The sequence below is a fragment of the Acyrthosiphon pisum genome, chromosome A1 (genome assembly GCF_005508785.2).
Source record: "Acyrthosiphon pisum isolate AL4f chromosome A1, pea_aphid_22Mar2018_4r6ur, whole genome shotgun sequence".
Classification (NCBI taxonomy): Eukaryota; Metazoa; Arthropoda; class Insecta; order Hemiptera; family Aphididae; genus Acyrthosiphon; species Acyrthosiphon pisum.
In genome coordinates, this window is record NC_042494.1 from 165,467,165 (window position 1) to 165,494,185 (window position 27,021).

Sequence of the window (27,021 nt, forward strand, 5' to 3'; positions counted from 1 at the left end):
AACAAAATACCAAATTGTTTAGAAATACAGCTTGCTACCCCCCCTCCCCCTGGATCCACCACTGCATATTATTATTATATATCGCAGGTTTATCTTGTATACAAAATATCGTTGTAGTGCGCTTTCCATGGAAATATAATGCATTAAATCATTCCAGAGAGTAGGTATAGCGTTTGGTGGTATTACGCGTTCCATGCGATTTGTTGAAACGACTAATAATAATATACAAATCCCGGAAAAAAAGAACAATTTCAAATTTTTGAAATTTTTAAAAATGTTAAGAAAGTATCAGTGGCGCAACTAGGGCTGAAATGTTGGGAGGGCTGAAGCCCCCACCTGACATTAAAAGAAAAGAAACCCGTGGGGCGATGGCCCCACACATATTTACTTAAAAATATAAAAAAATCGGAACGATTCTGTTTTAGCAACTTTTCGATTTTTAAAATTTTTGTTTAGGGTACTTTGTAAGAATGTAAAAAAAAAAGCCCGGACAAACTTCGTTTTGAAGTTATTGATGGAAAACTTCAAAAACTACATTTTTTCGTGTATAACGCGTATTTAAAAAAAAAAAAAATACTTTGAATTGAATATCACTCGGAAAATATCCGCCGATTTGCTAATCATATATAAATCCACCTTGGGCAGGCCTCGGAATTAAACAAAGTTGTTAAAAAGCACATAATCTACTAGCGTTGCCACTAGCTCGCTGCGCTCTTTTCAAAAAAATCGAAAAAACACCAAACACGAGATCCTAGGAGCTCCGCGTAGCATTAAAGTAGTGTTGCGCACATGCGTAGGTATAAACGTAAAATAGCAAACTTTGGTTGGCTTAAACTTCCAAAATAATGGTTATCGCAAAAAAAATCAAACAATTTCAAAAGCAACGTTAAAAACCACACATTTTGAAAAAAAATTAATAATATTCAATTCAAGGTATTTTTTTTAAAAATGCGTGTAACGAAAAAAATGTAGTTATTGAAGTTTTTTATCAATAACTTCAAAACGAAGTTTGTCAGGACTTTTTTTTTACATTCTTATAAAGAACCCTAAAATACACATTTTGGAAAAACAAAATTTGAAAAATCGATAGGTTGCTAAACCAGAATTATGTCAAAAAATCATACAAACAAAATCAATTATTTATTTACTTAACTATTAAATTATACCTTATTTTTTAAATATTTATATTATAATTTTCAAATAATCATCACACGGTACAAAAATACGCCTGGAAGTTCGATCCAATGAAACGAAGTTGGCTCAAGATGTTATAGGTGGATATGAACCAAAAAAAAACATACTAGGTATAATTGAAAAAATTCAAATTAGACTTGTAACATTATGCGAAGATTATAAAAACGGTTAAAGGGATATTGAAAATTTCTTAACTACTGTAGCACACACGATACGATATCATTAATATTTAATTTTGATAAATAATAACAATTTGATATCAATAACTTTTTTTTTGTGATAATCAACTAATATATTTTTAAAAATTGTTCTTTTTTTCTTGTTCTTTTTTTCCGTGTTCTTTTTTTCCTTGGTCTTTTTTACCGACTACCATAATATACGACCTCTCAAAGCAATATTGTATACAAGAAATTTTTTTGATTATGTTAACTCTAAACTAGTTAATTCAACTAACTTCTTTCCAACTACAGATTTATAGTAATTTTTTTTTCCGTGTGCGTGAAGACTGTCGTTGCAGATAAAATGTTCAATATGTTAATTGCAACAGGTGGCGAGGAGAGTATTTTGCGTCATTGACGTGTTTTTCGACGACGCGCGTATTTCTTGTCGATCATGACCATAAATATTAATAGGTATATTATGCGAGACTATAACTGCAATCCTTTGGCCAATTTTTTTTTCATGAATGCAGTCGCGTGTAACGAACACGTTTACAATTTTATTATTATAACGCATATAATATAGATTAGAGGTTGTAGATAAAGGTAGTTACTATTATATCACCTAGACATGCATCTCAATAACAATATTATGTTATTGTGGCATATTGGTATAATAGATATAGACAATATTGTATATATTATACGTTTTATATATTATATATAAGGTAGGTACACACTATTATAACATATTATATCATATGATATATATTGGTCGGTACCTATATAATATTATCGTGTGTGCGGCGTATATAATATTGTAGCTTGTAAGTCTGAATAGAGAGAGACACGTCATAAGTGGTTTTTTATACAATTTTGTACAATGCTGCAATAATATCACCTGCAGATTTGGTCTAGACTCTGGAATCTGGATGAAGAAGGTCCTGGTTTTTTCCTACCACTCCGCCCAACGGACCGACACAAACGCTCATACAATATTAAAACTGGGTGTGAATGCACTATTACTATAGTCGTATGACTGTTTGGATGTACGACGAACATTGTTGATCGTTCGTGTGACTAAACTTAAAGCCGGAAAGATTTTTATTAACGTCGATATGATTTAAATTCGTTCAAATCAAGAATATTTACAAATAGTACAAAAATTCGTATAATTTTAATACCTACCTGAGGCTTGACAATTCTACACAAGATTCTCTCATAAGTTTTTCTTACTAGGGTTAAAAAAAAAAAGGATTAGGCAAGAGCCACATCACTTTTTTACGACTACCTTCATGCCTAAGCTGTATGGCATTATGGATATTGGCACATTGGCACATTATGATTTTGACAAGTCATCTCTTTATTCCTATACGGCTGTAATATCAGAATACAATGTGAATTATGATAGGTGGCTGTCTATATATAGACGGCCGATGGCATATCATTATTCATTGTTGACTGTTTCAATATAATAATTATTATTATTTATTTCACATAATCACATAATAATATATAGAGTAGGTAAGTACATAATTTTTAATTTTTCTACAGTAATAATATCATGTATGAATATTATATTTATGATTTTGGATTTTTTTTCAAGTGGTTGCCAGTATCCAGTAAACAGGTAAGTACAGTAGTTACTTACCTGGACATTAACATACACCTAATATTTAGCCATAGTATAAGTAACTAGGTAAGTATACCATTGATTTTATGCAAATGTCACACGTATTCATTACAACAAATCACAATAGTTAAATAAAATATACCTAAGGGTATAGGTATCTAATTAATTTTTCACTTTGTTAATTAATATCACCATGGGTGAAGTTTGGCTTAAATTTATGGGTTTGCTAGATTATTATATCGACTAAAGTGATCAGTGGGAGTCTTTGCCCTTCAGACACCCCCATCATTCATACACCTTCGTATTAATCTTAATAGGTATAAACCATTATCTATAACATAATACATATTATTATCTATATTATTATTCTGATAGATAACTACTTATTATGGAAATTATAAGGTCTTAGAAATAAATGTATCCAAATACTTATGTCATAATATTATAGTCAATAAAAATTCGATGATGATATCAAAAATTTGGGGGTGCTAAGTACCCCCAAGCACCCCCCAAATTGTGCATAGAAATATCACATATTATAATATCATTGCGACGATATTGTGTAATCGTCATAATAACAATCGGACCTATAAACACTCCTAATAACGGCCAAACGGCGCAGTAGAAAACAGCTACACGACGTATCATATTGTTAGCCTTATAGTTTTGAATTAATTATTATCTGTTACGTTTATGGTTCATACCATATATATATGATAATATGGAGTATTTGTAAAGAGACGGTGGAAATATTGACGTGCCGCGTACGAATTAATAATAATTATATAGTCAGTAGGCACTCATGTTATTAGCATACATCGAGTTATAGTAATATGTATATGATGTACTACAGACTGCTATCGCAATAATTGTTTACAACAACACATTCGATGTGAGCTGAAGATTTTCGATTAGAAATTTATATGCGATATTTTTGCGATGGAAGGCGGTGATATTTTTATACAAGATTTCATAAACGATCTCCAGGAATCTCCCGAGAGCCAAATTCAAAAATGTTTTCGTGGTTCTTGTATCCTCATTACCGGCGGAACGGGTTTTGTCGGGAAAGTCTTGATTGAAAAACTGTTGAGGTACGTAAGTGAAATATGTCGAAAACAAATTATCGTTAATACACTTGGAATTAAATTTATTTTTCGCAGATCGTGTCGGGATTTGAATACAATTTATTTGGTCGTGAGGCCGATGAACGGTCGAAATCCGAACGAAAGGGTCAAAGAAATGTTTAACAGCCCGGTAATTAATTGATTTTATAATTTTCTAATTGATGGATACGAGCTAACGAGCATGCGATTTAAATAAAAACTATTTTTAAAACTATTTAACGATAATTTAGTACCTATATTTTGATGAATACTCAATTTGTTTCATTCATATTAATTGTACTACTTAAAAACAGATTGATACATTTTTCCGAATGGGTATCTTAAGCTTCGAATTAAATTCGTAGCACTATAGGTTAGGTTATCTTTTGGTACTATTGTTACCTACATACTGATAATTATAATGTTCTTTGATAATAATGAGATATTTGCACTCTTTAAAATATATTATTTATTATACCTACTTAAAATTATTATGCAGTACTCAAGAGTTTTTTTTTTTTTTTTTAATGTTATTTCTGTGTTTAACTATATAGTTTGATTTTAGTCAATTGTATATATTATTATGTATCTATTATAAACATACTATTGGTCTATCAGCTATAGTAAATACATTTAAAAAATAAATCAGGATACCTACTGCAGAGACCATAAAATATCAAATATCTCTCTAACAACAATATATTTTACAGTTAAGTCACAGGAATATTAAATAAAATTTAAAGCAATTATTTACATTGCATTAAAAAAATTACCTCTTCGAGTACAATATGTTTTCCATTACCAATCTATATAAAAGTGTGTTCAAATGTTTTCGGCTACTTCACTGTCCCATTAAATTTTTTTTTGAAAATACACACATAGACAAAAGTACAAAACCAACAATCTTTCCTTGATAGTAGAAACTGTTTCACAATCTAGTAAATTAATTTATTAACATCTAGTATGAAAATTTATTTTTTGGTCTATACATTATGTTAAAGTGAATAATTATTATTTGTAATCTATTGCAGCTTATAAATATTTATTTAAATTAATAAGTACTTAAGAATCAAAATTATATATGCATTCATTAGGAATGGGAAGATATTGTAATATAGTTAGTGTTAATACAACCTTTTTTAATTTATCAATGTAGGTAGGTCAAACAAAAATGTCAGTGTAGGTTAGACGAAAACTCTTGTAATTGTATAAAAAATAAAAATAAAAATAAATTACAATAGTTTAAAATTCGTACCATAATAATAATATACTAATCTGTTACCTATGGTCAATAATGTTAATATGTTATAACGTTTTAAAGGAAATAAAAAATTAAATTTTCTGATGAGCAAAACGTTTGTTAGCGCAATTAAAACTGACGATCGCTGTGTAGATATACTTTATATGTAGTTACCTATACTACATGTAACTACATAATATTAAAAGTTATAACTTTAAAAATTGACATCGAACAGAAAACAGTCACACTATTGTACCGTATGAAAGGTCAAGAAAATGTATGACATGGTCTTTCGCCGAATGACATAATATATTATGTAGGCGTAGACTGTTAACGTAAAAAATGCGGATTTTTAATAATAATGAACTGTTTAAAATTCAATAATCGTCCGTTAGATAATGAATATTCAGACTAAGAGCTCCAGAACAGTGCAGAACGCCGCTATCGAACAGGAAATAGTAGAAAAACGGGCGACAAAATGTGTGTAAAACAAATATATTAAAAACTATCTTCGGGGAACTCGAGTATAGTTACGAATAAATATTTTGATATTTTTGTTATCGAACCCGAAGCGAATCATAATAAATTTCAAAAAAATCACATTTTTACCCTACATAATAATTGAGTATACACTAGCAAACATTTTGAATTAATATAAGTTCAACAAACGATATATGTCTCATATATAGGTAATTCAAAGTACTCTGCAACAAGCAACAATAATTATTATTTAAGTTTGATTTTTTTTCTTAAAGATCAACCACTCTGAAACATAAATAATATGCAATTATAATGATGCAATCAAAAAATATAGGTAGGTAGGTACTAGGTACTATTCATATATCAGACAATTATAAGAGTAATGAGAGTAATGTGAATTTAAATATATATCTTATTTATGAGTATTTCCAAATTATGGTGAAAGTTCATATACCAGACCAGTGAAGTGCCACATTTTTATAAAATATTTAAAAATGCATAATATACATAATGCATGATTACAACTTAAAAGTATATTAATTACATCATGTATTTATAATTTGTTTACAATTAAGTAAACTTGTTTGATTGAAAAATCTGTAATAAAAACAAATCGTATAAACATTAGTATTTAAATATTATCTACGACTCAAAAATAAATTTAATCTGCTCAAAATTATCCATATAAAATCTCGGAAACAGTTTCATCTAGATCAGTGGTTCTTAATCGTTTTTAAATGAGGAATACTTAATATTTTATAGAATTTTGTGGAACACAGCTGTATAAAATAAAACAGTACTTACTACTTATATGCGTTTTCAAATTGTATAATATATGTATTAAACAATGCATGTATAGCACAAAATAGTTTTCATAAAAATTACAAACTATAGTCAATATAAAATAATAAAATCAATGAAAAAAAAAGGTGGGCAAGTGGATGTTGCTCTGCTGTATAGTAGGTTACAAGTGGGTCACTGTATAATGGATGGTATTAACTTTGAATTCAATGATAGAATATCATTGTATAAGAAAAACGATTCTGAGCGGAGACTGAATCTAGGTATAAGATATATTATACTTATATCTATGGTATTAAAAAAAAAAAAATTGACCTATAATAAATTCCAAATTAATCATATCACAATATCCACTAGGTACTTATAACGCGTTATACTTCAGCAACAAACCGTGATACTATCATAGATATATAATAGTATACTTTAGAAGTTTAAAGTACTTACGAATAATATTATACAATCACAACAAAATAACTAAAATAGTTATTCTAGGTTTTTAATATGTAATTTCGTCCAAATTTGAACTTAAAATGACTATAAAAATAAACTGTGCTTATGTATTTTTTAGATTCTTTGGTAACAGAATTAACTATTTACGTGGAATCTTGTTTTAAATTTTCAATCCTTAGATATAAAAGTTGAACATTTTATGAATTTTTATCTACAAAATAATTATTCAATTTTAAATTTGATACATTTTGTCAAAATTTGAACTTTAAATGCTTATAAAAAAAAATTGTGCCTATATATTTTTTAATATTTTTCAACTGCTATTTTAACAATATATCAGGAGCCTTGCATTAATTTTTTACACTTTTTGACCCAACAGATAAAACTTTATTGATATTTATAGAAAAAAAAATAAAAAAATTGAAAACTGAGATTGTCCATAAACAGCTCAAAAAGAGTCAACTTATTTTCAAAATGTTATCGTGTATAGAAAATGCTAATATAAACATTCAGGGAAATTTTCAAATATCTATAGTCATTCGTTTTTTAATAAAAATAAAATAAGAATATTGTCACATGAGAAATCGAGCGAATATCAAATGTTGTAAAAATATGAATTTCAAATGCTCCTAAAAATTTAATTTGACTTTCTTGTAGAGATTTTTTTTTTGATAAAGGTAGAAAATACTATGAGGAATCTTGTATTACATTCTCAAATCTTAGATTTAAAAAGAAAAATTTTTACGAATTCTTAACACAAAATAATTTGCTAATATTCGTGATTTTTACATATTTTGTCAATTTTTGAACTTTAAATGCTAATAAAAAAAAAACTGTAACTAAGGATTTTTTATATTTTTCTTATGTCCTTGTAATAATATAGTAGGAGCCTTGTATTAAATTTTCAAGTATTTTTACTCATCATATAAAGTTTTATTGACATTCATAGAAAAAAAAACTAACAATATACAAACAAAATACTAACAAAAACGGTCATTTGTTTTAAAGTTACAACAAAATCCAAAATCAATTTTCTCGAAAACAGATATTGTGTAAAAATTCCCGTTTTTCCTTAATTTTCTTTTGTTTTTCACGGCGCTTTTGAAAACTATTGGAAATTTCAAATTTTGACCTCCAGAATGCATCAACTAGATTCACTTTCCCAATAAGCAAGATATTGTTGAAGAAAATCGAAGCAGTTTTACTGCCCCAAACCGTGATGACAGACACAAAAATATAAAAATAAAAATAAATAAATAAATAAACACACATCATTGTAAAATCAATACATTCATCGTTCCACTCAGAATCTAAAATGTCACAATTTTATAAGTTTTCCACTGATTTTAAAATTTTGGTGGAACACTTATTCTAAGTCAACGGAACACCGGTTAAGAACCACTGATCTAGACCGCTGTCGTAACGTTGACATAAATATCGAATTGAGTCCAGAAATTAATTTATATTTTATCACTAAGTCATTATAACGATTAACGTGTCTAATGTGATTTTAATGCGATAAAGTTTTATGTTTGACTTCTGTCCTTGTACACGTATGTTTATACATTAACTAGGAGATAGTATAAATGTGAACCACTCATTTTCTCTAAAAGTTGTAACGTTCATTGTACATTTTTTTAGATAGTTATAGTTCCTCAAAAACAATATTTAAGAAAAAAGTAAAAAGAAGGTTTTACTTTTTTGATTGACAGCTGCAGACATTTTTAATTTATATCCGAAGAATATTTTTGGCAGTTAAATCATAATAATATACTAAAATTGAACTTTAAACTAGTAGTCAATAATAGTTATACTTATTGGTATGTTATAAGTATTTTAAGTTTTGAGGATAGGACTAGAGGACAACATTTTACTATATACTCGTCGAAAAATTTAATAGTTACTATAGAGCTACACGTCAAACATCAAAAAATATTTTTTTGAGACATTTAATGTTTACCTTAAAATAACTCGTATATATAATATAACATAGGTAGTGTATATAGACTACTATAATTAAATCACCCAATATGGTATGCAAATTCTCGTGAATACCTAAAATACCAACGATATACTACAAGGTCTTTTCTACTGTTTTAAAAATATAATATTATGTTTATTTTAATCAAAATGTTAATACGCATCCAATTACTATCAGGTTTTACACAAATAATCGTATGTAATACAATCTTTAACTTGTACATGAAACGTAAAATTATGAATAAATATATTTTTTTTTAATATCATATATTATCAATTACCTGCTACTTATAATCTACATTATTTGTCTTCATCAATGCCATAATTTGGTTTATTTTTGATACCATACGATAAAATAAAATAATAATAAAATAATTTAGTGGCAATGCATAATATTTTAAGAACGCTCGTTAGTGAGGACAAATCTTATTATTTTAATTTAAAAAAATAAAAACCTTGTATAATTGAATAAATTAAAATACATTTTATTGCATTTTCGGGCCGTAGACTAAATTATAGGTATGCTGTATCGATATTTCAATCGGGGTGTTTTAATTTGTTTTCCGGTTATAGTTTTTCGACCGCATGAAAATCGAAAATCCCACGTACCGCAGCCAAGTGCAAGTGGTGAGGGGCGACTGTTTTCAGCCGAACATTGGCGTGGACGAGGCTGTCTTGAACAGGATCGCGTCCAAAATAAATGCCGTCATACACCTAGCAGCGGCGACCACGACCGACAATCACCCCTACTGCATGTTGCACACGGCTGTCTGCACCAACGTCCGGGCCACCAGAGACTTGATAGTCCTGGCAAAGCGTTTTCAAAATCTCAAGGTTAGGTCGGGCCTCTTTCAGCACATTTTTTGCTAAGGGGGAGGGGGGTGTCGTCGGAGAAATTAGATAATTTACAAGTATTTTACATTACTCAAATTACATAATATATTATACATAGTATGTATGCTATTGCTATTGCAGCTATGTATCGTATTACGATCCCATCTATAATCCTAATATTTCGTTTCATCAAATCTTTCATCGTACCTAAAATGTCTAGTGTTGGTCAAGTACTTAACTTTGGATAATTTTAGAGTCAAGTTCGAATACTCGACTCGACTTCAAAAAAAAAAAATGTTTATACTTGTAATTATGAGTACATTTTAAAATTAAAAATACTGAAACGAGTACCTAATAGTATTGTATTGAAAAATAAATGTTAAAACTATAAATAACTTAAAAGTTAAAGAACACAAATATTTCCGATAAGAATACCAGGAATGTGTTACTTGATAGTTTAAATTTTGTTCACGTTAGTAATTTCCATGGAAGCTTTGTACGAAAGAAATTTTAAATTTTTGGAAAATCTATTTCAAGTACAATTTTAAATACTCGAGCATATCCCAGTACTTGACCCTTTTTTCGAATACTTGGCATTTGTCGAGTACACATTTTTTTTTCACACTCGACATTTGTCGAGTACCTACTCAAATTATTTTCATACTCTACCTTTTCCAAATACTTGGCATTTATCGAGTACTTAATTTGTTCTTATACTCAGCATTTGTCGAGTACTTGAATTTTTTAATACTCGGCATCTTCGAGTACTCGTATTTTGAACTCAAATTAAAAAACTGACTCGTCCAACACTAATTAAATTTCAATTGCCATTATTTCATCTTCATTTATTTATGAATTATGAGTGTCTGGAGAATAGCGTACAACCTATATGACATTCCCAAATTAAATCTAATTCTCAACACGAAAATAACAATTGATTATTGAACTGCCGAAGAAAAAACGCTTTGCTTCGCAGTGCTTTGGTTGAAAGGCTAAAACACTAATAAAATTACAGTCGTTCGTCACCGTTCCCCTCGCTGCATTAAACTTGAGAAATTAAGTGGTGGCACGAAACGGCCATCGGATCCCGCCAAGTGCACTCCTTTAGTTCACATGTGCCACAGCCCATAAACACCTTCGTATAAAAGGATATCCTTTTTACAAAAATCTCATCATACCTCGTAATATAAAACGTAAAGCTCGTTATTCCAATCCTCCCTTCGCGGTAATGGCTCAAAGTGACTCCACTTCAAGCGCCAATAAATAATATATACGATCATACGTGCCAACATCAAAGCTAATACGCATCAACGTTCAGCCAGAAAATACCATCCCCAATTTTTTTGATGAACTTAGGTCCATCATTAGCCCACTATTACTCAAAGTCTTCCTGCAACGTCTATACTTTATTTCCATTCCATAATAATAACACTTTTTATAATTTTATTAGCTTGTCATCATTTTTATCTAAGTACGACTTTTCGTGTACTAAAATAATGTTATGTATAGATATCGTATTTCCGTCATCGCTTGTTTAATTGTTTGATTTTGTTTTTGTTTTTTCCACGCCTTTTCTGCAGGCCTTTGTATACGTGTCGTCCGTGTTCGCCAACCCCTCGATTTTGGACGTGTACGAACAATTTTACAATTCCCCGATACCCACGTCCACCGTCATCCAGATGGCCGAAACCCTTCCCGATTACATCCTGAACCGAATGACTTCGGGGTAAGTACACCATCACATCCATGGCCGGGGATTTGATTATTTTGATGGCGTTTAAATCCTTATTTTGAAATTTATTATTTCTGTAAATTTTAAGAAGAATCCATTTCTGACATTTGTAACTAACCACTATAATATTATTATAGATTATAATTTATTGACTTTAAATTTTTAAATACAGACAAAATATGTTTTATAGTTTTACAATCTAAAGCAGAATACTTTTATAAAGATTTTAATTGTGATAAATTTTATACAAGAATACTTAGGTATACCTACTGAACTAATTATTTTTAAGTTTGAATGAGTTATACAGTATGATGCACACTGAGAAAAATTGTCAATTTGGAGTACACGTAACAGCTATTTCAATTAATCGTTATTTTTCTTGTACAGACGATATATTTTAAATGATTAAAATGCAAATAAAATAAAAACAGTTCGTTCAATATTTGGTAGGTATTTAGGTATTGGAAAATAAAACTATGAAAGTATAATAATAAAAACAATCTGCTTCAGATAATGAGATTTAAAATATTCGTGTTTCCGAGTGAAAAGATTTTACTAAGAATTTCACCAACAAACGCGTGTATGGGTGAAAAATGTACGTTAGGTTTACCATAATATATATAGTGTCTTGATTTTCCCAAAAAGATAATTTTGAAATAATATTAATATTGTTAATAGTTTATTCGAGGTAATCACGATTGTTTACAGAGTTGTAAAAATTCGCACTTTTAGTGTTTTTATTAATTTATAAAGTTTAAAATTTTGGACTGTCAAAATGAAAATATTACAATATGTAGGTTCATCAATATTAAATTATATAAAAGAAAAAAAAATACAAAAGAAAAAATTGAAAAATATCTCAATGCACCAAAAATAATACCGTAATATTATAATATAGTCATATAGTAATACAAACCGGTTGAATATTTGTCGCAATAACCGTTTTCATTACCTATACCTACGCAATATTAATATATTAATTATTCACTGTTCTATTATAGGCTCGTGTCCGGATGGCCGGACGTGGTTACGTTTACCAAAGCGTTGTCGGAGCAGATCATTCAGTCGGCCGAACCAGAGCTACCCGCTTGTGTCATACGACCAGGATTTGGTAACGGTTTTATATTTTTTGATTGTATAATATTACGTACATAAGTACATTGATTTCATGTGTCACGTTGTCCTTGAATTTTCTGATAATCGTTTTATTAGTCATTACGATTACCGGATTACCTATGTCACGTCGGTCTCTTTACAACACTGCAGGTATTAAAAAGTATAGTTAACTATATATAGATTTGGATAGAAAACGATTAATTTAGTGACAGAATAAATAAATAAAATGGACAAGTCTTCAGGAGAGAAATTGCAATTGTTTTTGTAATTTATTAAATTAATTTAATTTTAAGATCAAACAAAATATCTCTATGAACCGCGACCTGGAGGTCGATGAACTGTGTAGATCAATGAATAAAATTCAAGTTTAACATAATACTATATTATAATGTTTTAACGTGTTTTACATGAAAATATTTACAAACTAGTTTTTTCTTATAGTGGTACCATGTGAGGCTATGTCTTTTTGGCAACACAGCCCATAGGTCATGGTCACGAGTCACGTACTCACGTGGTCCTGAGTTATGACTAATGTAAAATTGTTATTAAAATATATAAAACGTGTAGTTTTATCAATTTTCGTTTATGTGCGTAGACGTTGTATAGTCATATACAACATACAATTATAGGAAATTCAAATGAAATAAGAATAAAATATAATAATATCTGCATATCTCCCCACTTTAAATTAGTAAATTAGAATGGTAAATTATTGTGAGTAATGATTTAATAATATTATATTATATACATGTTAACACTTAACAGCATAGAGTAGGTATATAGGCAGTTTTCAATAAGCAATCACATAAAATAGTTTTGCAGAAGTCAATAATTCCATCGGTTATTTTTTCTAGAAAGACAACGGATGAGCAACGTCGATATAGATTAGCCATATTAGATTCCAGAAAAATTGCACCTAATAATATTAATAAAATATCGGCTAAAGTACTGTAAATAATATATCTGCGCGTTGGCTAAAATACTAACTTTAGAACTCGCATGGCATCTATTATTTACATTTTACAATTTTACATAAATCAATAAATCATGTGCACTTGACCACATCTTATATAGTTTTATTGTTAGTTATCCTTTCATAATTTTTCCGATCGTTACGGATTTCCTATAGCTGCAATATTTGAAATATAATTGTTGCTAAAATGCACTACCTAAGCCTCTAACCTAGAAATGACTAGTAAGAATAATATAATAATACGCCATTCACTGTCTCCGTTCGTGGCTGCGATGTAATTAAATAATATACGATCATAAAAAAATATACCTGTTATATAACAGGTTTATTGAAAAACATAATAATATTATTAAAAAACGTAATAACAGGCACATATCTCTATACTTATGCCTGTTATTTGAACAAATATCGTACCTCAAGTCATCGTGTATAATATATTATTATTATAATAATTGGATCGATTAATATTATAGGCCAACTGAGTGTATATTTTATACGATTTATATAATATAAGCACGAGTGGACGACGTACGACGATGCGACACCAAGTGCAAAATGTATGTTGTATAGACGCATTACATGGCGACTTGAGTTAAAATTGTAAAAGTACTACATGGTATAATGAGTAGGTTAATAATATAGTAGTCTACAATATCATTGAAGTCGTGTGTTACTAATCAAGTATCTTAAAGTCACCAAGCTGAGTTCAATTATTAACAGACCATTTTAACATAAATTATATCTATAGTTCAAAGACTTTGCTATTAAAACGCGATATCGTAATTCATAGACCGTTGGTTATACTCATAGTTTTTTACTCGGAGTTTGGCGGAGTGTTTTTGTCGGGTTATTATAATCATTGTTGGATCGCTTAATATCATAGCCAACACGCAGTGTGTATAATATTATATAATATGAATTATTTATTTTCACGCACGGGTGGATGACGTACGACGCCAAGTGCAAAATGCATAATTGTATGTGGATCCGCACGTGGATTTCGAATACTAATTGCTTATTTTTTCTGCAGTCTTGGGCACTGCTAACGAACCCATAGCTGGATGGACGAACGACTTGAACAACTTGACCGGTTGTGCGCTAGGTTCCGGTCTCGGCCTGGTACGGGTTTTTCACGGGCCCAGCTACGTTAACGCCGAAATCGTACCCGTCGACATGTTGGTCAATCTTCTTCTGGTGGCATGCTGGGATTTAATTAGAAAGAAGTGTGTGCACGTCCGCTCGTTTTTTGTCAATCAAGGCCTAGTCACTATTAAAAAAAAAAAAAAAATTGTATTGTAAAATGCCCCACTCCCCTTTTGTACCATATATTTTATAAATCATTTTAAAAAATGTGACTAGATTTTTTTTTAGTAATAAATTCTTTTATTTTTTGTATAACGTTTCAGTTTGGGAGTTACTTTATTTTTAAAAAATATACTGAGTCTTATGTGAAATACAAAACAAAAAGCAGATATACTTGATTTTATGTAGGATATTTTATCAAAAAATGTATTGATCCAAGACTTGACATCTCATTGTTATCGTTAATCCGATTTTCTTCCAGGAAATCACCTTCATAGATCATACCATTGTTATTTTAATGAAAACGTACCTGTTTTTATTTATTCCTAGTATACACTGCTACAAACTTCTTAAATCCGTACTGCTCATATTCAATTTCGAACGGCGTGTCGGTGTTCACTATAAAATAGGAGCTGGTTAATTGGTTGGATAATAAATAAGCAACACCATAAATATAAAATAGTTATATAAACCAATATACGTATATGATTGACAGGACGGACGTCGTCAACGAGGAAGTTCCCAAAGACGCAGAAAATACTTTGATTTACAATTACGCTTCGTCTAATTATAAACCGTGCTCTTGGAATCAGTTGGGAGAAACGTTTTTTAAGAACGAAAAAAACGTTTCATCGCCAAACTTTGTAATTATAACACATTTTAATTATTATAATCCTTATTACCCCATTGGAATATTGGAACTCAAACAATTAATAAAAAATAAACAAATCACCGTCTCCGATAAAATATCAATACCTAGTCAATACCTATTCATTAAAATACACATTTCAACAGTCTGTCTTATACCATTATTGTTGTTTTCAGTTTTGGATGCCTTTTTATTATGTCACCAATAGCATATTTATCTATTGGGTGATGACATTTTACTTACACACTGTGCCAGCCAAAGTTGTGGATTTGTTCATTTGGCTGATAGGAAAAGAACCCAGGCAAGTAGCTAGTTGCACGTAATGCTATTCTTACAATTTTCGTACGCTCTGTAGGCTCTCGATCCGTAATATATTATTATTTTGTTTAGACTGAACGAGTTCTATAAACGAGTGCACGCAGCAGCTAAACATTTGAGTTCGTATCAACAAATGCACGTCAGATACCACAATCACAACGTCATAAATTTAATGAACAAATTGTCGCCGAGGGACAAAATATTATTTGATTTCGACATGAGCACGCTATCGTGGGACGCCTATTTCGATAAGTACCTGAAGGGCCTTCGGGTATATTTGATGGGAAATCCTTTGCACATGCCCGGACCAAATAATAATACACTGAACAGGTGCCTATATGTTCACTTTTAATAATAATCATTGGTCAATAGTAACAACAATAAGCTATGACCGCGGTAAAATTTCAATTCAACAAAATAAATTCCTACCTATGATGTTATACTGATCCTGCAATGTCCTTACATGATCGTATTGTATTACAAACGACTGTGCACCATTGCACAAGTTATATATAATATATTATATTGGTTAGATCGACTGCAGGTCGATTATCTATCGATTACAAATAGTTCTAGGGCATAACAACATTGCAATATACCATACTATTATAGTTAATGAAGATTTTCAAGAAGAAAATGTCGATACGTATCGATGTGGAACACCAGTGGCGTAGCCAGAATTATGAAATGGGGGGTGGTTTAGGTATAGATTAAAACCAAGTTTTTACAATTTTCGTATATAAATAAATTTAGAGTTCAGGACTTGACTTGTTGCACTAAAAATTATCGAAATATGCAGTCAAAATTCTCAAAATATGCTTAAATATGTAGCAATATTTTTATATTATTTTTGAAAAATTATAAAACATACTGCAATTTAGGTAATAAAAACTAAAAAATAAGTAGGTATATAAACCAGATAGATAAATAATTAAGTAAATAAATAACAACTTCATTTTTTAAAAAAATTAGCATACAATAAATACCTAAGTTATAACGAATAACGTACGTAATATGCGAACACCGTGATAAACGAACACGTACCTATATCTACTGATGTTCATTTCTTCGTAGGTACAATCTAAAATTATAGTTTAAACACAGTTTTGCCACAAACAGACATATGAAATCTTACATATGCGAATATAGGGCCAACTGTAGCCAAGCTCCACCGAAAACTTTAACAGCCCTCCGCCTCTCCCAAACATTTACTTAATTTTTTCAAGCTTATTCAATTTTATAATTGTATGGTATTAGGCTTCGGCCTCCCCAAATCTCAAAGTTATCGCCTATTGTACCTAACCAAACATAATATTTTTTAAGATATTTTTTAATGTTATCCAAATATAATTTTTCCCGAAAATTGTATGTACATTTAAGTTAAAAAATACACAAATATGCAAATTCAAACTTTGTATTGAATTTCGCCATTTCATAAGACAAACTTGCAAGCAGTCCCGAACCCTATAAACAATATATTTATTAGGTGGGAAAATGTCAATGGGAGGGGTTTAAACACCCAAAACCCCCCTTGGCTACGCCACTGTGGAACACTATATATATATATATATCAGCCTTATATCATCTGTTTACCTGCAACAAATTATAGTACCCCCATATTATTCGCATCATGATGCTGTAGTGCTGTACAATAGAAGAGCATAAAAAATAATTTTTGATTGGAAATTCAATGATAGTCATATATCATCATATAAATATTATGTAATAAATAGATACAATTAAATTGTAGTCATAATTATACATCCATATATAATAATATATAGATAATGAATAATATAAGTTTAAAAATAATAAAGATACATATCAATAAGATTTTGTTAAATAAGCTTATTTAAAAATAAATTTTAGACAAAACTCATCAAAATCTCAAAAAAATTTTTATTTTTTTCTATTAGTAAAAAGTTTTATTTTATTTGTAGTCTAGTTTATGATGTTTAGGAGTCCATTGTAAATTATAAATACCATTAGAAATTTAAAAAATAATTTGCGATTTTTGGTATGCACCTTTTTTCAGTTCTATTGTTAAATAATATTGATGCGAAAATGATGTACGACCTTTTAAACGATCGATGCGCAAACGATGTGTAACCAAAAGTCCCAAAAATCGAACAATGCGCAACTGTCTTACAAAAAAGGTCAAAATTAACAATTATACGTGATGCGCAAACGACTACCGCCGAGAATAGTTACGTACCGACTCGTATCGAGGTCTGACCGCACGGATCCGGTGCGTATCGTTTGTAAACTGCACGTGTAACTTATTGAACGCTCTTGAACTCCAATTTCTCTCTTGAAAATCTTAATTACTTAATATAGTCGCTTCGTTACTATACCTCACCTGCTAGCACAGACCTAATCAAATTTACCTTTTGTCGGACCGCGACATCGTTGATTAATGACAATAGATGAAAGAACGGACACACCTGTATAATTATGTATAATTATCATTATTGTGTCGAGTAATCACTTTACGAACTCGTGCAGTCACATAAAGTTAAGTGATCAAGTACTCCACAGAATAATGATGATCGATGTGTCGTCCGTTTCTGTCGTCGACGGAGGGTGTTTATTCGAGGGAGACTCGTAGTCGGCAAACTGGTCGCTGTTTATTATTTTTAAAAATGAAACTTGTAATATATTACACAATATGAAATAATTATAGCATAATGTGCGCTGTTATTGACTTATAATTTTTGAGTAAAGTTAATCACCCCATTATAAAACGATTAAAACCGATAGGTCCAAAATATGTCGACATCTGTGGCTACGTAATCGTAAATTCCTTTCGATTTTTAGTAAAATATAAATATCGTTTTAATTCTTGTTAATTTTAGATATGTATATTATAATATATACTGCGGTACAACTATAAAAAAAAAAACCTATACTAAATGTCACACGTCGCCCCGACCTAATCATATACGCGAGATTTGCGTATTTTTTTTTTATTAGATATTCGGTTGTATTGACTCCTTCTGATATTGACCCACAGCCCACAGTGTTGGCATTCCTAAGAAAAGTGAGTTAGCTTTGTCATGCGTTCCCCAAGGATAAAGTGACGGAAGAAAAACCTTTGATTCGAGGTGTCACCCCTGCAGGCTGTAGCTATAGTCACTATATAATATTATTATTATTATTACCAAGCACAAGTTTTTTTGTATGATATTTTGTACTATTTATTATTACATTTATAAAATACGATTTTAATGTCTGAGTGTAATAAATGTAATTTTTGTTTCAGGTTGATAACCATTCATTACAATTTTATAATATCCATATGTGTCGTGATTGTAATGTACACTATATTTTTTTATTGTTAAATAAATTCATGTACACTGTACATATTATATAGTATATAATATTGTATAGATTAAAATATTGAATATTTCTAAAAGTAAAAAAAAGACGCATTTTAACCGTTTTTACATACATCTAAACTATATTGATTATTGATGTATAACTGTGCAGGTATAATATTATATTATATACCATTTATTATAGTATACAATTGTATAGCTTAAGCCTACACAATTATTAACTGATGTTAACTGTTATAGTTATAATAATATATACTATTATACGTGTACATAATGTAATGTATACGCAATAATATTATGCTATGTCGTTATTGTGTGATTTTTTTCCTATACGCAGTCCGTGCTGGTCATTGGCCTGCGCTCAGCTTTTTTGAAACGGGTAGAGGGATTGACTATTCTCAGACCATGTTATGTAGTGGTAAATATAATATTATACTTTCATTGATTTATCATAAATTAGATTCTGAGCGGAGCGAGAAAGCTATTGATTTTATAATGGTGTTTATTTATCATATATTTTATAAGACAAAAATAAGCCAAAGGGGAGCTTAGACACCCCCATTTTAGAAAGATAAAAATTTTAATGTGAAAAAATGCTGTAGCTATAGGTAGCCGCTCTAATCACTACGAAGTAAACAAGTACATTTGATATAGTTACAAATATCTGAAGAATTTCTGAAGAATTGTTGTTTTAATAAACTTTGGAAATAAGCGCATAAAAATGTATCTGTTTTAGCGGATATCATTAAGTGTAAAATCAAAACGAAGTACATAGGTATACAACTTGGTAAATCGGTGTAATTTATATAATGTGTATGTTCATATTATATAAATTGTTTGCAAATAGTATCTCAAGAATGTGATTTGGATTGAAAAGTGTGTACAGTGTGCAGTCTGCTGCAGTGTGTTATACGTTATGGTTTTGTTACAAAATAAACGTAATATTATAATTTACAACACAACAAAGCTATATTAAGCTATATGCTAATTAAAACTACCTATATTAGAACCAGAGAGAAAAAATACGATCGAAAAACTACATTTCACTGTTTATTAATTAACCATTTTGTTGCTTAATCAACTATAATGTAATACTACAGTAATATTATGGTGAGAGAGAGAGAGAGTAAGAACTTTTCATTGACCCGAATTCGTATCACGACGTAGGATAATACGTTTATATTTATATTATAATATAACTATAATAGTTATCATAGTATAGTATATTATGCTTATTGAACCCCGAGGTATTGCTCGAGAAGAAGCAGGAAAGGATCCAGGGGGGCCTGGATAAAATTACAATTAAATAAGTCCCCTAGTTTTATATTTTTATTATGTATTTCAGCGTGGCCAATGAAAACAAAAATGACTATAAAAATGTTGGATAGGTACCTATTTATAAAAGTAACTGCATTAGGTACTTTAAAAAACGTATTAATTTATACAAAATAAATTAATAGTTATTATCTTGCCACGTCGAAATTCATAATATTAAAAAAGTATTAGGGTCTTTTTTTCAGTTTACAACATCAGGTAAAATAACTGTTAATAGTCAACATTTTGAATTCAAACTTTATTGGGAAGTACTCAATTAGGGTTTGTAACAAAAATGCTAGAATACTTAGAAAAGTAGATAAAATATTCGATAATATTTATCGGTTTATACTTGGGATGAGTATACCAACGACATGTATTCCAATTATAGTTCTTTTGAAATAGGTTTCCTGTAAATATTCGGTGTTGCTTGGATCATCCAAATTGGATGGCAGTGGTGGATCCAGGGGGAGGGGCAGGGCCCCCCAGACCTCTTCAACAGACTCCTATTTTTATTTACAAAAATATTTTAATGTGTGTAATGTAATGCATTATAATTAATTACACAATCTATTTATCTATTTTGGAAACCATTGGGAATGTTATTGGAATGAAAGCATATTTTATAATAATTGCATATTATATTATTGTTATTGTATTTATGGTTTAGTACCTAGTATTTTTTTAGGAGTCCCTCCCCCCCCAAAAAAAAAAATTAAGTCCTGGATCCGCCACTGTAATGGTTGGTTATGAATTTTAATTTTTTAACAGAGCGTACACGAACTGCCTCCCTTCTGACCCTTAACAATCACCTCCCGTGAATTTGTTTTTAGAAAGTTACTCGTATTGCTTCCCGATTTCAAAAATATCATTTACTAATCACTTGAATTTCTTTCTGTTTTAGGTTCTACTGGAATCGCCTCCGATTGATATAAATAGAATATGGGTAACTAATCGATTTCTAGTTCAAATCACAAATGTTGATTTTGATTGCTTTAATTTCAATTTAATTTAATAAATAATAGTAAAAAAATATTATTTGTTAACTTAAATTTACTAACTTCCAACACATATCGTTTAACATTGCAGATATCGATGTAACAATGGATAGTATAATATATATACTTAAATCTATTGATGTACAATCGAGTCTCGATAGCTGGAATCTCCAGGTGAATGAAAATAAATTCGGCTTATATATTTTTCGAGTTGTATACTTCAAACACAACTTAATAACACTTCAAGAGGCGAGAAAAAAAATCAATTTATCTAAGTGCGAGTTATCGAGACTCGACTGCGTATAAATTTATACAATATATAAAGAAAAAACTAAGTATTTGCTATGGCGGAAGGCGAATCGATTGAAATAAAGTTCACCTATACATAGGATTTGGGACGCGATTTGAGGGTGCCCATTTTACAAACATCATATTATTGATTGTATTATTATGTATGATTATATTATTATATGACATTGAACCAGGAAATCATTATATATACCATTCGTGCATTAGCTATACGTATTGCAATGTATATCGCGGAAGGTAGTCATATAATATTTTATGTTAACGAGGTATTATTAAACGAAACATACCGTTGAAATTAAAAACCGAGAGTCTATTACAGAGTTTGTATACATTACAGGGTATTGTGATTTGTGAATAATATTTAGAAACGGTCGTCGGTCACGATTTGTTCTGTTTTTATTGTTCGGTAGTACTTACGTCTAATGCCCCGACGCAAGGGCATGATATAATTAATGTAGGTATCAACACCCAACTATACCCACACATTTAGCCACCTTAACCTTGCCATCCTCATGATAGTGATCTCACGTTTTTTCATTTCAATATGTATTATTTCATAATTTAAATTACAAAGTATAAAATATATATATTATATATAATATTATAATCTTTGTCATTAGCATTTGATAAATATAGGTACTACTAACCCAATAAGATTTGTACAATCATTTATGTGCACGTTTAAATTTACGATCAGTATTGTCAAAAAATAGCTTGTTAACGGCTGTGGATATTATTTTAATTGATTTACTCAAGTTAATTCGTTAAAATTATAAAAGTGAATTCATATTTTGACAAATTTTTTATCCGATTACAATAGATCGTCAGAGTTTTTGTGGTAGGTTTAATATTATAATGTTATATTATATAAGTACTTATAGTAAGCATTCGTGCATTACAAGGTGTACTGAAAATTAATTTTATAAACACAATCATACAAATACAAATTATATGAATTTTGTTTGATGAACGAAAATATAAATATTTAAGAAAAATTGCCAGTGCAGGTTATAATATGACGTGTCATTGAGATGTACCGTAAAATAATTGTCTGCAAGAATAGAAATGAATAAATCTATGAATATAATTATTCGTGTAAGTGGCGAGCATTTTCATGATAAAGAAAAATATCATGACACTCTGCAGTGTCTTATATAACTTATAAATGATTATTATATGTAAATTTATTTGTATTTATTGTTATAAGCAACCTTTATTGGTGTCATGTATAATTATATACTAATACAGCGTTTCCCAAACTTTTGTTTGGGCTGGCCCGGTAATTTATATTTTTCACCTTCGTGACCCATCAAAATGTTTTACGTATATCATCGTGTAATAAAAGTATTAGTAACTAATATATAGGTACTTCAAAAATATATTCTAATGTGACGACCAACATAGGTATAACAGAATTCAAGGCTAAAGAGATATATTAAAATCTATGAAAACGGAATAAATCATCATAATATGCACTATTAATGGTGATATTCATTCACAGAATGAGGTTTTCAATTCTTTATTGACCGAACATAAGCCACCATTTCTTCCGTAAGTGCTTATCCATACTCTTTTTTTACATTTTTTAATATTTTTTTTTTTTGTAAATTCAAGTCAGTGATTTGTATATAGAAATTAAATTTATATCAATAATTGGCGAGACAAAAAAAAAGAACGATGACAAGTAGTGACGAATCGATTAGTGAAATACAAACATTTTTTAAAGGTACTAACGTTTTCGTAACTGGTGCTACTGGATTCATTGGAAACGTTCTAGTCGAAAAACTTCTTAGGTACTTATATTACATACATTAATTTTTATTTCGTAATACATTTTTAAAATAAATGTTGTTTATTCACACGTTCGTTGAATTGTAGGTAGTATGAGATTTGTATGAAAATAATAATAGATCATAATAATATAAACCATAAACCATTAGTAACTCGAATGTAAACATGTAGTAGGAAACGTTTAAAAGATATTTAACTTAAATTGTATATAATGATGATATTAGTATCTAATAATTTAACATAATAATAGTATGTTGTGTTTTTTTCAATAGGTACCCGGAGATGGATTTACCTGTGGGCTGTGGTTAAAGGTGTCTCGAAAGTGGGTGTTTGATAATGGGTACCTATAGCTATGTCAACAAATAGTATAGGTTTATTTAATTGTTGCACGGTGTTGAGTTCAGAACAACATTTTAATTTTCAGCTCTTGCAATTGTTTTTACTAAAAAATGCCATCTTAGTATTTTATCTTAACGAGACACTGCGTGATTTTTTAAAATACAAGGTCTAAGGTCTTACGGGTAACGCATTGTCATGAGAAAAATCAGCCTCCATGACCGATATAAAGTTTTATGCGCATTGTTTTTCGTCATTAATTAATATTATTCAATATCATATAATATCATTCAAGGATACTCGATTATATTATATTGATTCAGCAAATTATTTTAACTATACCTACGTTTTTAGAATTATTGTCTACTTATTGTCTTTTAAAAAATTTGATCAAGATGCTACTTTAGAGAGGTCATTTTCAATTTTCTCAATAGTTATTTAATGCCCGGAAAAAACCACCGACAAATTACGAAAAACCACTAAAAACGGGATTTTAAATAAATGCTTTGTATATCACTATCATAGAAACGAATAAAAAAAAGCCGGTCAGTGGATGTCACTCTGGTGTACAGTAGGTTACAAGTCGGTCAATGTATAAAAAAAACGATTCTGAGCGGCGACGGTATTTGTCAGCCTGGAAATTTTATATTGTTATTATTTATTATAACCTGTTAGTTTAATTGATATTATATTACTAGCTGATCCGGTGCACTTCGTTGCTCGTTAAATGTACCAACTCTATATGACTCAAACTTTGTTCAATTTGTTATTTAATATTCGGTGTATGGTGTTCAAAATTTATCTTAACTTTTCCGTTGCCCGAAATAAAAATTCTGATTCGTAGCACTATATTATATATATTATCAGGTAGGCAATCTACCTACAGTAGATCACGGACCCCGGGCTGTTTGTAGGTAAGTGAATGATTTAACTCTAAAGTATTAAAGTTATACCAATTTTGTCGTAATATATATCAGATGAATAAAAATAACCAAATTTAACCATTTTTAAATTAGCCTGTCTTCTTCCCAGAGGTCTAATCTACACACAAACATTAATTTCTATAATAATTATACATATGTTATATATATATATATGTTGACAAAAAATAATAATACAAATCAACAAACATGCCCGATTAACCAATAGCAACCAATATATACACTGTTGCGCCACTGTTGTATTTTTTACATCCAGATTTCCTACATTTTGGATAGATTTTCCAAAACTTTTTTTTCGTAAAAACCTTCTCTTGGCAATTGCGAACATCTTGAAAAAAATTTGAGCCAAATCGGACCAGCCGTTCTCGATTTATGAGGTAACGTACATTTTTTGTGTAATATAAAGATATATTTTATTCGTTTCTATGGTGATAAACAGCGAAAAAAGCGAGAGTGTGCACATAACAAAAAATGAAATAAGCGTTAGAAATTAAAATTTAGCGGTTTTTTTTGGTAATTTGTCGGTGGTTTTTTCCGTGGCATTAAATAATAAATTTTTGAGAAAATCGAAAAGTGACCTCTCTAAAAGATATAAGATACTATATAAGTTGAAATCGAAGCACCCCTTCTGGTAGAAATTGTGTATACAGGAAAAAAAATAAAGTGACATCCACTTGCACGCTATTATTTAAATTTAAATTTAGACTGCTGTCTCGCAGTTGTTGTATATTAACTATTAAGTATTTGGTTCATTGTGTATATCAGTTTATTTATTCATTACGAAGTTACAGAAATGACACAATTTTAAATTAAATATTTGAGTTAGTAATATAAAATCGAAATATAAATTTCATTAGTTTATGACTTACTGGATTAGGCGTATGAGTATTAAGTGCTTATAATATTATACACTACAGTATACACCACTGCAGTCGTCTGTCAAGACTTAATATGTTTACGAAAAAAAAATATTGATATAAGACAAGCCTTCGTGCCTTTATGCCCAATAAACATGTTAAAAAAAATGAAAAAAAAATTAGAACAACTATTAACTTTAAGCTTATTAAAATGTTTTCAATCAACTTAACTTAACTCAATTAAAAATAATCATAATTTGCCCAGGCTTGGTATAAGATACAATTAACGATGATTGAATAAATTAATGCTTTAATGTACTTCAGTTCGATGAACTATGTCGATCGTGACTCGTAAGGCGATCAAATAAAGAATATTATGCAAGGATCATTCTTATAGGTATTATTTCATTCCGAAATACCGTTTCCGAACTTGTAGGTACTTACGTTGTTATTCCCTATATAGTTTCGGATACCAATAGACTTCTGCATATATATGGTGTACAATGTGGCTATGGTTTTCTTAGATTCTGAATCGTTGTCGTCGTATTATTATTATTTTTTCTTCCAGGACATGTTTCGTGAACAAGGTGTACCTCCTAGTCAGGCCGAAGAAAAACAAAGACCCTCAGACTCGGCTACGCGAAATGTTCAGTTCCTCGGTGAGTTATTCGCGCGTGCTCTCGTTTGGTGCACGACGTGAAATGTCGGCGGTCGCGATAAATCACAATTTTTGCAGCTGTTCACGCGACTGTGGGACGAGCAACCGAAGTTCATCGAAAAAGTGTTGCTCATCAGTGGTGATTGTGCGGAACCGAATATGGGTCTTTCACGGGCCGACGAAGAGTTTATGGTCGCCAACATGGACATCGTCATCCACTGCGCCGCCACGATCAGTCTCAACGGCCCGCTTAAGCACACGAGTTTCATCAACGTCAGGGCCACCAGAGATTTGCTGTTGATCGCCCGGCGTATGCGCAGACTCAAAGTAATAATTATATAATATGATCATTCGGGGATAATGAATTCGGGCAGTGATGGCGTGAATAGCTATTTTATGAGGCGGTTGCTGTGGGGGTGGGTACCCCAGTGACTCTGTTATTATTTATTACATTAAATCTTTTATTATTATTATTTATTTATACAAGCAGGGCCGTATTTAGGGGGGAGCTACAGG

General features: G+C 30.1%; 2 protein-coding genes across 5 annotated transcripts in view; both read left to right on the forward strand.

Moving 5' to 3' along the window:
• Positions 1–3,474: 3,474 nt before the first annotated feature.
• LOC100572496 (fatty acyl-CoA reductase wat) lies at positions 3,475–19,604 on the forward strand. Its single transcript, XM_003244267.4, has 10 exons — positions 3,475–4,076; positions 4,146–4,239; positions 9,613–9,873; positions 11,454–11,599; positions 12,607–12,716; positions 14,725–14,917; positions 15,493–15,640; positions 15,822–15,946; positions 16,036–16,293; positions 19,226–19,604. The coding sequence occupies exons 1-10, from the start codon at positions 3,925–3,927 to the stop codon at positions 19,302–19,304; spliced, it is 1,566 nt and encodes a 521-aa protein (XP_003244315.1). The 5' UTR covers positions 3,475–3,924; the 3' UTR covers positions 19,305–19,604.
• A 3,709-nt stretch (positions 19,605–23,313) lies between these two features.
• Positions 23,314–27,021, forward strand: part of LOC100169263 (fatty acyl-CoA reductase wat) — a 13,226-nt gene continuing 9,518 nt past the window's right edge. Inside the window, exons 1-4 of one of the 4 annotated variants that reach the window (XM_016804150.2) lie at positions 23,314–23,473; positions 23,537–23,715; positions 26,416–26,506; positions 26,584–26,832. In XM_016804150.2, coding sequence (XP_016659639.1) covers positions 23,600–23,715; positions 26,416–26,506; positions 26,584–26,832 — 456 coding nt within the window. In that variant the 5' untranslated portion in view covers positions 23,314–23,473; positions 23,537–23,599. Of the gene's footprint in view, positions 23,474–23,525; positions 23,716–26,415; positions 26,507–26,583; positions 26,833–27,021 lie in introns of those variants that run through there. The other 3 variants (XM_016804152.2, XM_016804154.2, XM_008184556.3) reach the window with 3 other exon arrangements.

Bases quoted from the DNA above. Each gene is read 5' to 3' on its own strand.
- LOC100572496 (XM_003244267.4), top strand. From the start codon at position 3,925: ATGGAAGGCGGTGATATTTTTATACAAGATTTCATAAACGATCTCCAG. The intron at 11,600-12,606 runs GTAAGTACACCA...GTTCTATTATAG, and splicing joins CTGAACCGAATGACTTCGGG to GCTCGTGTCCGGATGGCCGG. The intron at 16,294-19,225 runs GTGCCTATATGT...TTTTTGTTTCAG, and splicing joins AATAATAATACACTGAACAG to GTTGATAACCATTCATTACA.